Source organism: Seriola lalandi, unplaced genomic scaffold (genome assembly GCF_002814215.2).
Source record: "Seriola lalandi dorsalis isolate HSWRI2012SDOR001 ecotype SW California unplaced genomic scaffold, Sedor1 jcf7180002054893, whole genome shotgun sequence".
Taxonomy (NCBI): Eukaryota; Metazoa; Chordata; class Actinopteri; order Carangiformes; family Carangidae; genus Seriola; species Seriola lalandi.
In genome coordinates this window covers 2,636,941-2,651,436 of record NW_019525445.1, presented here as the reverse complement: position 1 = coordinate 2,651,436, position 14,496 = coordinate 2,636,941, and the positions used below count along the sequence as shown (strand labels likewise).

The 14,496-nt window shown below is 40.5% G+C and overlaps 1 protein-coding gene across 1 annotated transcript in view; it reads right to left on the bottom strand.

Annotated features, from left to right (window-relative positions):
- Positions 1 to 10,441: 10,441 nt before the first annotated feature.
- pdlim4 (PDZ and LIM domain 4) overlaps positions 10,442 to 14,496 on the bottom strand; it is a 43,607-nt gene continuing 39,552 nt past the window's right edge. Inside the window, exons 6-7 of the mRNA XM_023429400.2 lie at positions 13,053 to 13,191; positions 10,442 to 11,124 (exon numbers count right to left, since the gene is read on the bottom strand). Coding sequence (XP_023285168.1) covers positions 10,920 to 11,124; positions 13,053 to 13,191 — 344 coding nt within the window. The 3' untranslated portion in view covers positions 10,442 to 10,919. The remainder of the gene's footprint in view (positions 11,125 to 13,052; positions 13,192 to 14,496) is intronic.

Sequence of the window (14,496 nt, the reverse complement as noted above, 5' to 3'; positions counted from 1 at the left end):
AAGGTAACATACAAGGGTCAAAACATTTGCAAATAGCTCTTTGTATTTGTTTTAGATTATAACATTGTGAGAAAGCAATTTAAAGTTAATTTGACACACTTTGTGTTTGACAAGCCATGGGACACAATCTGGGCTTCACGGTGCAGTGAGCCTCACCTCCTTTTTTACTCCAAGTAGGTTAATGGAGTTTCCCAGCTGCAAATCTCAATTTAATGTGGTGAATTGGAAGAAGAACATGAAATCTTCACTCTTGAATGCACATTAAATGAAATTTTAAGCCCCGAGTTTGAGTCATAAGTCTGAATGTGGAGATGAGCTCATGTTTGCAAGTGACATGGTGTAACTGCAGGGTTTCATCCAGGCGGTCTGCAGAAAACCCCCACACATCTGTGGATGGATTGAACATTATGTCATATTAACACAACTATAATTACACATTCCCTGTCATTTACACAGGGGTGGGTAACTGTAAACTCAGTGTGTGTGAGCAGATAGTTTTGGTGTTCTGAGCGTACCTCTTTTTATGAACTGTTCACATTGTGGTCAGTGACTTTGAAAACCATGCTTTTAATCAGGTTTTATGGGCTTATTTTGCACAACCTCCTGCTTCTGGTGTTAATCCATCCTGTAGAAATAAAGTCAATTAAAGCCGATACAAAGTCTGGTTTGTGACTCTTTACCACTAAAACATGGAGACATTCCTTTCTGCGCTGTAAGCCTTTTTTATGTATGAAACCTGCAATTTTTTGGCCACAAGTAGGTGAACACAGCATTGATACATCATCACCCTTAAAGTTGATACGGCAAACTTCAAACTGGCAAACAGTTTACATAACCAGCAGTTATTACCATTCATTTGAAGTTGTGGCTCCAGCCATCTGGCAAGTCCAACATTAACTGTCTTTTAGTTCTGTTCTCGGTCTCCAACCAACTCACCAGCTGTTCGCCAGTTCCTCAAACATGCACACTAAAATTCCTTCGAGCCATTTCACATTATTCACACTGGCAGAACGGATGCCTCACTAGATATGTACGATAGTTGAGGCCTGTTTTTCAATGTGTTGTGAGAAATATAGTGTAGGTTGATTTCACAATATCCTATTCTTGTGTTGATACTGTATGTTGTCTAGTTTAATGTTGGCTGTTCCTGTTTACATTGGCCGCTTGTTGACTGCTGTGCAGCCCTCCGCGAACTCTCAGACTGACAACACACATAAAATAATATGTATGGCATATAAATTATGTTTGTATGAAGTTCCTTCCTGATACTGCTGGGTTTTTCTGTCCAGTCCCCCCCCATTTTTCTGGACTCGCCTAGGTTCACAATCACTCACCTAGGTCAATTTGATGAGCTTCATTTCATGCTCTTCTCAAAGCATGTGATGTAGAAGGGAGTGCAGTACACGAAGCACAGAGTACAGTTTGATGGGTTTTCAGTTCTATTTAATGCAGCATGGGTGTTTAGGCTTTTATAAAGTCATTTAGTGTTTTATTTGGTCAAAAACCTGTTTTGATTATGGTGGCATGTGAGTCGGAGAAAATCCATAACCCAAAGGTCGCAGGGTTCTGGCTGCTCCTATGTTCTAAATGAGTTCCTAAATAACAGCTAAAGAGTTTTATGATTTAATACTTTTGACCGTTGAAGTTAAGAGATGAATACGGTCCTAGCTGTCAGTGTTTGTGTGATTCATACGGTATGGCCAAAGCCAGCAATACAAATAACTCCAAGCTGGACCAACCTCTTTCTGTCTCCCTGATAGAATTATGACTTTCCTTGCTCTATACTTAGCTCCTCAGACGATTGTATCTCCAGTCCGTCTGCTTCACGAGGTCCAGACTGAGTTGTTTGGAGAAATGAAGGCCTTTTTCACTCAGTTAAAGATGTCTGGGAAGGATGAAAGGCGGAAAAGGGGGGAAAAGAGAGGAATAAAGAGAAAGGGGGCGGGGTGGAGAGAGGGCTGGCACTTGTATTTTGCAGTGTTTGTTCTATAGTTGCCAACTGCTGTGGAACTTTTCTTACAGTCACTATGGTATCCGCTGAAACACGGAGCTGCTTCTTGAGAGGGGGTATGTAAAGAAAAGGAGAGTGGGAATGTGTGCGCTTCAGTTGTGTCCTTAAAAAGAGAGTTGAAAAAGTGCAGAGAGGAAGAAATGAGGAGAATCAAATGAAGTATGAAGGAGAATGTCCGGAAAAGGGAAAAGACAGTCAGGGAGACAGAAAAAAAGACAAGTTCACAACATCTGTTTACTGTTTTTGTGATTGGTTTCCTGTCCCTATCGCTCTCACTTTGCCTAAATGTCCTACATTATGAGCCCTGACCACATCCAGGTTTCTTCCAAGTGTCTCTGGCTCAGTGGAAGGCTGCAGAGGTCCATTTAATCCATCATTTAATTTAAAGGTACTGTCGAAGGTTCAAATCCCCAGTATACCACCGCAGTTTATTAGTTGACAACCTTCAATTGTCGTTGCAAATTTAAGAAAAATAGGCCTGAGAGAGAGCAGCAGCTGGCAAACCACTGTGCAGGTGAATATGGTTAATGGAAGTGGTTGATGTGAAGGTTTTTGTCATTCACCTCAATGCCAAGGAATAGCATTGATTCCTCTCACAGCACGGGGTATAATGTTTTATCAAGTCCTTATACTGACATTTCCTTTTAAATTAGTATATATATATATGTGTCTGTTTTATTCCTAATTTTATATTGAACGATATATTCACATTTTCAGGTTCAGAAAGGAGAATTATAGAAACAAAGATGAGAAAAACGTCTCAAACTGACAAGGTAATCATGATATTCAGTCAAAATGAGCAAAGTCTCTATTTTTAAGGAAGAAATACTATTTTTTATCTAATTAATTAATCCATCCATTGCGTCGGCCTGTCATCACTTTCCGTTCAATTTACCTCACCCCGAGCCAGGTTTTGGTGAGAGCAGAATCGTCTCCAAAACGTGAGCCATCTGTTTGGTTTTTGGGAATCCACTTCTATTTAAACAGACTTGAGACGGCAGAGATGTGTTGCGTATTTCTGAAAACCAATGGATACTATGTGAGCTCCTCTTGTTGGCTGGATCTCTGCCACTTTGGCTATTTAGACTCTGTAGAGTAAGCAAAAGACCTCAGAGGGGATTCCGTCTCTGCATCGCAGCTCATGTACCGTATGTTCTGTACAACTTTAACAATAACAATGTTGACTGTGAAATAAAAATTTGTCTTCTGAAAGACTGACGTTATGAGTCTTTTCCAATGCCAGCCAAATTCACGCAAACTTCCAAACAGCACAAATGACAGTTGCTGAAACAATTTCCATGCACGATATATTTCTTCACATCACTATGGATTTTGCATTTTGTTCTGTTGTCACGAAATATTATTCAAGGGTCAGTGTGAGCCGTTTAAGTTCAGAGTGATGTCACGCTTTTGTACTTGAAAAGGTTAGGCAGCTAAGCTAAACTAGAAATGATTCTGAGCGCATACCTCTGTCAAGGCTGCACAAACAACATAAAAGTGTCACCACTCTATTTTAATAGTATAAAATGTTTTGATACGTTTACATCTGCATTTGGGTCTGCATCAAAACAATGACAGACACCGAGGCAAAACACGTGCCAAATAACTTTTCATTCAGTGAGAAAATAATGAAAGTGTTCATAAGGGAATGACTTGTTGATCTTATATTTCACCACATTTTATTGTTTCTGTCAACACTGTTTTTTAGATATCCTAGTAAATCAGACAAAAAAGTTGGACTGAAAACATAACCCGCTCAGTGAACATAAAACAGCTCAAGTTAAATGAGGTTATACTGAGGTAATTTGTGGAAGTTTGCAGGCACTAGGTGAGAAGATGATGAGATGAAGGTGATCTTCTGCCTGTCAGACCCTCACTTGTTTCCACTTGTCTCTTTATCCTTAATCCTTTTTGGGAAAAACAGTAGCTACGTCTTGCACATTGTCCTGATCTCGCTCACCTCAGGGACAGCAAACCTCTTGCTCTGGCAGCATCACCTCTTCGGGATCCCCTGTTGATTTTCCACACTAGAATTTATTGCTCGTCTGAGAGCTGAGCGACTCTGAGATCATCCTGTGGGTGTGGCTCAAGATCAGTGACTGTCTCTTTCCAAATCCCCTTTTAATGAGAATCAAAGCAAGGCTCAATCAGAGCTCCAACCCTTCACCAAACCAAAACATTAGGAGGATCAAGGGGCTTCCAGTGGTGGACACAAAAATCCTTGCAAACAAACCATACGGGTGCGTTATATACTCAAACTGTGCACCTTTTATCCCTCTGTGTAGATTTTGTCCTCACTGAAGAATATACACACACATGCGCAGCTAGAAATATAACATTAATAAAGCTCTGCTATTTTTTAAATGAAAGAAGCGAGAATTAAGAAGAAGTCACTCCTGCAATCAGCCATCTGTATAACATTCCCTTGACAATTGTCTACATGGTCCAAGTGTGAATAAAAGAGGCCACATTCCATCGATGTTTTCTAGACTACCTGTGATGATTTTGTGTATAGTGTGCAAGCAATCTCGAGAGTCAAGGAAACGATACTTCAAATGTCGCTTTTTCCTCACAGACATCATTTTGAAAGGAGCGGGTTTCACGCTAAAGAAACTTCTGCACGCGACAGAAACACAGCACATTTGTAAAAATGGCCAAAAATTTCAAATGACAACAAAAGCTCATGCTGTGTATCGAGGTTAAGATAACAAAACCATGTTGTGCCTTCGTGCATCGCCTCGTTTTGTACCAAATATTGTGCACACATTGTGGATTTATCTGTAAAAGTTTTGTCACATTTGAGGGAAATCAACACCAAGCTTATTCATCAGAGTGTGGTTACCACCCACAGTGTTCAGCATCAGATACACAAACCCAGAAATGTTACACAACCCACACGTTCTCCATGTTTCATAGCTAACAACCCAGGTCAGGATTTTTACTCTCTTGCGTGAGATGCGTGGCATTTCTTTGTGACAAGTATGGTCATAAAAACTAAATCACTTGCATTATAGCTGCAGTTACGCCACAGTCATTAGAATGGAGCTTGGTTACAAAGCTGTTTTTCCCTTTAATATACACGAAACTGCCAGTGTTATTATAAAGCTAAACAGAAGATTATCTCCAACTCTTTCATCATCAACCAAACACTCTTCCAACAGAGCTCCATTTTATACCCACTAAGAACCTTTACCGTAATAAATCTAGGTCTCATATAAAAGGTTCTTTTGAGTTATGGCACATGTTTTCAATTTATATCTGAGGAGGAATGGCTAGAATGTTGCTGTACTGTATGTACAGACTCTTATACCCAGGTATAGCCGGCACCCATCCAGTAAGACTCTACAAATCACGGCAACAGGTTAGTACCGTATGGAGCCACAAACCTGGAATGAACAGTTTGCTGCGTGAAGACGGAAGGAGGTGCACTGATACAAGAGAGGAAACCGAGAGATCAGGTTTTGTTGTCATCAAACACAATGGATGTTATCATAACTTTTGATTTGTATCACTGTGTTACAAATTGGGGCAGAAGTAGGTCGCTGAATGAGAGAAAAAGAAAGTGGGAGAAGTGACATACACAGAGGGAATGCAGAAGGAAAACAAGCCTGTTAACCATACAGGCCTTATTAGAGATGGTATTAAAGCAGAACTCCATATGAAGCCTGCAGAAGTACAAAGTTAAATTGGATACATCCGACTGATAAAAATACATCTTTTATTTTTATGAAGGTATGTGGTGGAAAATGCATTTTAAAACTGCCCTCACACTTTGTTGCTATGTGTCAAAAATACTAAAGTAGCAAAGGAAGCACGTCTGTGTCTGAATTCCTTAGTCACTCAAACAGGAACTGGAATCAGACGCCTCAGTCCGGACAAGGCAGCAGCGCGTTTTTTTGGTTGAGGTGAGGTAGCAGGAGGTTGCTCATTCTGGCAATGAACTTGTAACCTCTTTGGGACAGCTCCTCCCTGACATGCTCACTGTTGTGTATGAAGTCAAAGTCAGAGAGCAGCGCTTCGCTCATTGCTGTGGAGACCTGTGATCTCTGTATGCCTCATTTGCAAATGCTTTAATAAACTCACAGGAAGACAGATCCTTTTGAACTTATTGATTCTGATCTGATAAATCTACAAACTTATTGTGTTTGTTAATTGCAAGCTAGGCCAAGTGAAGTTTGTGCATATTTTCTCAGGCTCTTTTCTTCTTTCCCTTCAGATTAAAATAATTGATGTTCCTGAAAACAAATGCATGTAATAAACAAACAAAGTGGGGCATGTGGAGAGAAACAGAGAAAGACCAAACAATACTTCATCCTCACGATACGAGGCCCACGCGAAGAATTTGTCTCTGGTTAGCTTGAGAGAAAGAAACCGCTTAGTCAGTGTCCACAGACGTGATGGACACCGCACCAGTTGGTTACGTGGTGATGTTGCAGTCTGCAGAAGCGAAGCGAGCTCCGTTTTCTGTGCAACTTGAAGTGTTTATCTTTAAAGCGGACTACATGTTTATAGATGTGAGAGCGGCTGAATTCTTTCCGTGTAGCCAAGCCTCAGTTTCTCTCTCAGTATCTCTCGTTGCCTCTGTTTTGCTCCCACTTCGCTGTGTGGGTCTTTCCAGTGAAGTTCTTCCATGACTGATTTTTAGGTAATTGCATATTTACATCACAAAAGTAAACTTAAGAACAATGAATCATGTGCCCTTTGCAGTAGTTTTTCTTTTTCTGAGGCGATGTCTAAGCTGTGTCGACTTCTGTTTCTTCGACTGAAGAAAGCGCACTCTGCTGTAAACTTATCAGAGCTCTTTCGTAAACACAAAATACATACAACTTGAGTCAACTGAATTTTTGCCTGTAGTGCCAATTTTAAAGAAAATACCTGCATCATTTGCCAAACTGCATTAAGTTAAGTTTGGCAGTGACAGCACACTACAAGTGTCATGCATGCGGGAAAACATTAGCAGATGTTTCCCATGCCCCCCCCCCCAAATGCTGAATACACAAAACCTCTCAGAATAGTAACTGTCGGCCCAGACGCTGGCGCTTTGTTTACTTCCTCCTCTCTCTTGCCTACTTCTCATGAGATCTTTTTTTTTTTTTTTTTTTTTTAAAACTCTCCCTGATTTCTCTCACACTTAAAATCCACACACGTTTACTATGAGCGTTGAATGAGCTATTACCGAAGGCGCAAAGTCATTTAATGGGGTATGAAGTGACTTCTCGCCTCCTGGTTTTGATTACCGGGATTCCCCTGAGACTGTGCCATGCACTGTAACTGTGTGTTGCAGATTTGCCATTCTGCTCTGCTGCTCATGCACATATATGACGAAAAGCCAGAAACTTGATCAACACATTTGTAGTGCTATTAAGCATCACTAAAATATATATATGTGAATACTTCAGCACCACTGAGGCATTTCCCAGACAGGCACTAAACCTACTTTTAGGCTATGGTCTCATAAACCAGACATATTAACTTTTTCAGATATGATTTGTAATAGCATGACAGAGAATTCAGCCTTACGTAAATGAAGTAATTAACCGATTTCCTGAAGAAAGATTGGAGGTGGAATAGGACTACCTTAGATAAACCTCCAACAATGCAGGTTTTTACTGTAAATGAATGCTGCCTGTCAGTGGAGATGTATGGATTATGCCACTAACTGGACAAGGAGTTAGCGATAGGAACAATTCACCCAATAGTCCAAAATAAAACTAATTTGCATGACTCCTCTACAGTGTCTTACTTTTTAAAGAAACTGCACTTTTCATTTCCTGTAGTTCAGACGCGCACTGTTGTCGTGAAGAGAAAAAGCCTAGACATTTTTTTCCCAAATCCACCACATCCTGGGCTTTTCATAATTACCTGCAGGTTTTTCAGGTCAGTGCTGTATGTGAATACAACAAATGAGGACTGCAATAGACATACATCAGTAGGCTCAGTAGGCAGGCAGGTACAAAAGATGACATAATAGACAATCTGGCAGCATTCAAGTGGAAGTAGACTTGTATATATACTAGTGATCTAATGAGGGGATTGGGAACAGGTGAGCAGGTGGGCGTGGATGAATCAGGTGACTGGAAAAGGCGGGAAGGGATGGGGTTACTCCAGGGCAAGTGATAGTGGTCGGCTGAAAGAATCTGATTGAACTGTTTCAAGCCGCTTTTAAAAAAAAAGGATGAACTATTCTTAATAACGACCCACTCCTGTGAATTTGTCCAGAATTACTTCACACACAAAAACACTTCTTCTTCTTGTGGGCATTAAATTTGCATGAGACACAAGAGTATGTCCTGACAATTTCACGCTCAGATTTCAGTCCTCTCTGAAGTGCACGTCGGAGGATTTTTGGTTGTAAGACACACATATTGCAGCCTGGTGGTCGTATTATATCTGTTAAGGAGAAATCCCTTGTGTATTCCACAGTGCGGCTCTGGAACATTTGATGTGGGGAAATCCGCAATTAAGACCAGTGAACAATCGTGTCATGGTAATGCACTTCTCATTTTATTTAGATCCTAGAAAAAAAAAAAAAAAAAAAAAAAAAAAAAAAAAAAAAAAAGCAAATAAGAATATCCAGATCAAAAAAATGTGTTGGTAGAACAATAAGTTAAACACAAGAAGAAGATTTGTGTCAAAGGAATCATTTAAAGACACAGGCTATGCAAAGGCATGTGAGTGACATGTTATACATATATGTTAAAGCAATCACAATAAAACAAATATGTACAATACCAAAGAAACAATGTGGTAGCAATATAATTTTCACATAATTTACAAGATAACTAGTACAGATGGCATACCAGAAGCTACGCAACATTGTTGATGACAAAAAAAAAGATGGATATGAGCACTGCAAAATTCATTTTCTCATTCTCATCTCAAATGATAAATAGTTTTTGTTAGCAACAGTTTTAAAATTAAGAACAAAATCACTCTTCTCCACCCAGTTCACTTCACTATTCACAATAAGCCAAGAAAGATGGCCCCCATATTGCAGTCATAATGGCACGTTTCTTTCTTCTCGCAGAAAGAAAGTCTGTCAAGAGAAGAAAATACATGCCGTGCCCTCATTTCTCTTTCTCTCCCCATTTCCGTAATCCCTCCCTTTCCGCCCCTCTCTCAGAGGAAATGTAGAAATATATTTCATTTGTTTCACAGACTTGGCTGTGACCAGGAATCTGAATTCATAGTAGGAAAGGAATAAAACTATGCATACTTCCAACTTCTGTCTTTTTCTGTCTTCCAAAGAGGAGCTGAAATGTATCTATGTAGTGGGTCCAAAAATCTAAACAAAGTGAATATTACTCCCACATGTTGGAGACTGTGGAGTCCCAGTTTACGAATTTCCAACAGTTTTCTATGGCCGTATCTCCTGTCTCAGATGCACATGACCATTTTTTATAAGTTGTCATGAGGGGCAGAGAGCGCACTGGTGTTAACCTGGAGTGTTTTTAATAAACACTTCCAGTGAACTCTGTGCTCTTGTCTGTATGAACTTGAATTCTTCAGTGTGAGAGTTGAAATTCCTCTCTCAGTCAGGTGCATGAGCCAGAAGCACTTTATCTTTCTTGTTCAGAATGTCACCTTTGCATGCATTCACTGCAGTGGATGAAGATATTTCACTGTTAAAGCCTTGTTTTTTGTTTTTTTTATATAAATTGAGGTTGTGACCAGATCTGGGAGAAATTCTTTAAACGGATCCTCACCAAGTTCTAGAGTTTCTCACAGAGCTTTGAGGACGCCTCCTGCAGGGATCTGTTTACATGTCAGAAGGTGGTGCTTGCATAGCTGCATATGGAGGCTTTGACTATAGGTTATAGTTCAGTAAAACCACACCCCAACTCATACTGATGCACATTCCAGAAACTCACAATTATATCTGTACCTGATCTGCTTATAATGACTTATTGTTTCACTAAACTGACAAGTGAGCATAAAAAAAAGTGGCAATCAAAGAGAGATGTTCCCCAGTTTTGTAACACAGAAAGTCCAAAAAAAGTCCAAAAGGTAAACTGCATACATGGAGTAAACTGCAACAGAAGTATAATGTGTAACTGTAACATAGTTAAAAAGACACATAAACATTTAAACCCATTAACCAAAACATAAACAATATATAACCATACCTAAGATGACTTTGAAAGACACAGACAATCGATGTTATAATGGGTAAATGCAAGATCAGTCCGAAGGAGGAAAAACCACAAACTCCTCTGCACTGTTCATCACAGCAAACAAACCGATCAGCTCCAAAATACATCTCTTGTGGTAATGCATATCACACACACATTAGTGTTCTACAATTAAGGCTGTTGGGAGAGTTGTCATTGGACACTGGATGATATGCTGATTGTTAGCTGGCTGCTGGTGAAGTCATTTCACACATGTCATTCCATTTTCCTAATTTTCTCTTCGTCATCTTTGCATCTGTTTTGTTTTTGGTTTATTGGAATACTCTGGTAATACACTGTGTGCTTGTGTTGTGGATATGAACTTCCATATGAACACCCACTCTGTTAATATGACCTTAACTGGTCATCTTCTATCTAGGATTCAATGTGAACACATTGATTGAGAGATGAGGGCTGTCAGATTAGGACATAGCAAACAATGTTGGGTTTTAAATGAGTTGAACTTTTGGGATACTCTTCAGACCCAAGCCTTATTCTCAACATATTTCAATATGCCCAATATACATAGCATTTATTAGGTCTGTCAGTGTAGAAATGCTGATATGGGATCACTAAAACACAAATCTTATAGGACTCTCCCAAAGACAAAACTGATCCAAGATCGACATTCCTGCTCGACAGAGCCTGATAAATGTAGGCTAGGATTCTCAGTAGCCCCGTTCTCCCATATTTTGGTCTCCCAGTTATATTACACTATGACCAGCTCCATCTCCATCTCAGACTAGCTCCACCTTGGAGTTGGGGTACACCGCAACAACGTCGTAGCCCTCAGGGGGCTGGACGCGTGCCTTGGCGTGGGTCTCACAGTACAGATTGTCCTCGATGAAAAAGTAGCCTCTCTGCTTGAGGTTGACGCCGCAGTCGTCGCACATGAAGCACTCGGGGTGATAGAGCTTGTCCCTGGCCTTCACGATGGTGCCACTGGATGGAGACATGAGCGGAGACAGAGAGTGTTAAGACTTCTGGATACTTAGTTATGGTACATGTAGGCTACTGTATGTAGGCTAACCCATTTCGGAATACAGAGGATGACTGCTACAACAATCCAGCAAGAGAAAGAGAGTTACAGATGGATGTTTTGCCTTTTCCCCTACAATTCCAAACACCGCCTCATAATTAGCCTGAACAGTCCTGCTTAGTGTTGTTCACAAGCTACAGACCAGGGTTTAACTAACTCAGTTACATCTGGTCCACCATCTTGATTCCCAATCAAATTAACGAGCAACACCTGGTTCTAAATTGCTCCCTGGTGACTGAAAACAAACACAGGACAAACATGAAAATATTCCATGTACTGACTGAGACTTTTTATCTTCTCTTCTAGACTGCTATTCCTGGGTGTATGTTTATGTTTCTTGTTTATGGTTGTTCATCCATTAAAGCCATTATATTAACACTTATTTTGTGACTATAGCTCTCTGTCCGTCAGCCTTTTCCTCAACATCCAGCTTGAGGGTGATGATGGAGTTTAGTGTTGACCAGTTTTCTAGTTCTTCCCTTTTCTGGCTTCTGGGGCCTGTGTTCAGCTGGGCCCAAAGTATTTTCCAGTATGAGTGTTGAGAATTTTTATTTACAGTGCACAGGAAGTAGCCTTATGTCCAGTTTATTATATAAAGCTAAACAAAAATAGCTGAACATCACAGGGTTGTGCTACTGAGAAGGATGAAAATGGATAAATGCATAATAGGAAAATGATGCCTTGACGAGCCAACTGCAAAAATGCAGAGTGCCTTAAAAGGCTGACTGCATCACCATCATCGCAGAGCACAGAACATTAAGCAGAACACTTTAAAAGGAAGTAAGTAATGATGACTTGCTATTGACTGACTCACAGTTGTTTACTGAATTTCCCCATTATCTATGCAAATAAATGATTATCGTTCTTTATAGCAACTGTAACCGAGCAAGCATTTGAATATCTCTCATCATAAGCCATCGTATGATAAGGGAAGTTTTCAAAAAAGGTCACACATATTTATACTGTCACACCTGGGAGCTGAATAGTACATGCTTATTCTGCTAATTGGCCACTGATCAGCGCTAGTTCCTTTTAGAAGTTCACTGCTTTACTCAGTCACACAGTGACGCCAGTTGTTAAGGGCGTTGTTCATTCACTGCTCTCAGTAAGATTTTCCTTTGTGGGGATTCGGGCCAGCGAGCATTCAGTCATAAGCCCGCTTCTTTTTTTAACTGCTTTCCCCATCTAACCACACCACTCGCAGGATAAACTCTTGACACAGTGTTCTATACTTGTTTAAAAAGCTGTAAAATGCTGCCAGGTCATAACAGCCTTATTATGCCATGTGAGCGCCTACAATGCACTCTTGTTCATGAGTAAAGTAAGCCCATGACATCACTGCTTACCTGCAGCTGCTTTTATAGAGGGGGGGGGATTACCGGTGCATGTGGTTTTCTTTGGCAGAAAGGTGTGTGCATGTGCATGCACTTTAATGCTTGCCGTAAGTTTGTGTACATGCACCGACGTGCGCGATTACGAATACGTGTGTATACAGCATGTGTGCGTGGGAAAGGGTGCGGAGGATGGCTTGGTTTAATCATTAAAGTGATAAATGGGAGTAGATTTTACTGAGTACTTGTGAAAGGCTTGTTGGTGCACGAGTTAACCTCTTTGTTTCAGGGAAGAATCTTAACTCACCTCGCGTAGTTTTTATATCTACAAGCACCATGAGAAAACAAGTGGGCAAAATATTCTTCCCAGATCGTGATTAAAGCTGCTTTAACAGCAAATGAGATAAGACTAATCATTCAAATTTTCAGTAACATATTTACTGTATCTTTTTCACCTTAGTTTTGGAATGAAAAACTAGGATCTGTACTGTAATACTTACACAATGCCATTACAGCAGCGTGTGCACTGGGGTAGCTTCTGTAGACCAGACATGGGGCTGGGGATGGGGCTTCCCAGTTTGGGGATTGGAGACCTGACTGGAGACTTTAAGTTTCTCATTCTCTCTGTTGGGGACACACCTAGAAAAAAACAACATGACAACAGAATAAATATAGTAGCTGTCGACACTGGACATACCGTGTGTGTGTGTGTGTGTATGTTTGCGTGTATTTGTCTGTGTCAGTGTTTGTGTATTTTTTCAAGGGCCACTCATCCAACACTTCCTGGTACTGTCCATCTGGTATTTCAGGGGGAAAAGCCACACAGATTCATGTGAGTGTGTATTGTGTATTTGTGTTTGTGGTTGCACACTGTAGGAAATACCCTTTGAGTTCCAGGTAGTAAGACTAGAGCGTGGTGATTTCCAGGTCTGTAGTAGGCTGGTAAGTGATACAAAGACGGATAAATATTTCTCAGAACACCTTCAAAGGAGGCATCATGGGTCAGTTTCTGTTCCCCACAGAGCTACTTTTTCACTCCCCCCCCCCCCCCCCCGCAGAGCTTGTTGGGCAACACACACAACTATTATCTTGCATATTATCTGTCTTGTGTGTGTTTTTTTTTTGATAGATGACTTTTCCAACAGTTTTGGCAGAATATAAACAATATGACAAGTCAAAACCTGCAGCACCTGTGTTACCACTTCTGTTCTCATGCATCTAGCTAAAAATAAAGCAGTCTAACACAACAGTCCCGCAATAAATGCTGCCTTCCATAAAGATTGTATTGTTCAGTTTTTATTGAAAGTCATATAGAGAGGCGTTGATTCAACTTTATGATCATTTTAGGGGATGCAATTTGAGGTGCTGTTGCATTATACAGAGAGGTGTTTCTGTTATTTTGCTGACCCTCAATGATATAAATGGGGTGGGGAAAATAATAGAAGCTCTGGCTACCTGTCAGATTTATTGCAGGACTGTTGAAGCCCTACAACTTCCCCATACTTGCAAAACTTTGGACATTTTGGACTTCAACAGCTTTTGCAGAACAACTGCCCAGCTTAGCACCCTTGCAACCACACAGAACACATTAGCAAAGAAAAAAAAGGAAAAGAAAATCCTTATGTCCTAACAACACCTTGGCACACCTAGCAACCACTTCACAACCCTCACAACCATAAAACGCACACTAAAAACTGACAATACAATGATAAACACTCAGATCCCCGTAGTCATCTTGCAAAAAAAACAAAAAAACAACACCACTACGATGACTTTACTGCTGTGTCATGCTCCAGACAACTTGGTAGCCTCCATTGTCCGCCACCGGTAAATGTTAGTGTTTTGTTCATGTAACCTAAGGTCACATTTATCATTAACCTTGTGGCCTGCTTTCACAAACAGGACGTTGCCACTTGTGCACTTCCTCAGCCACTTGCATTGCAT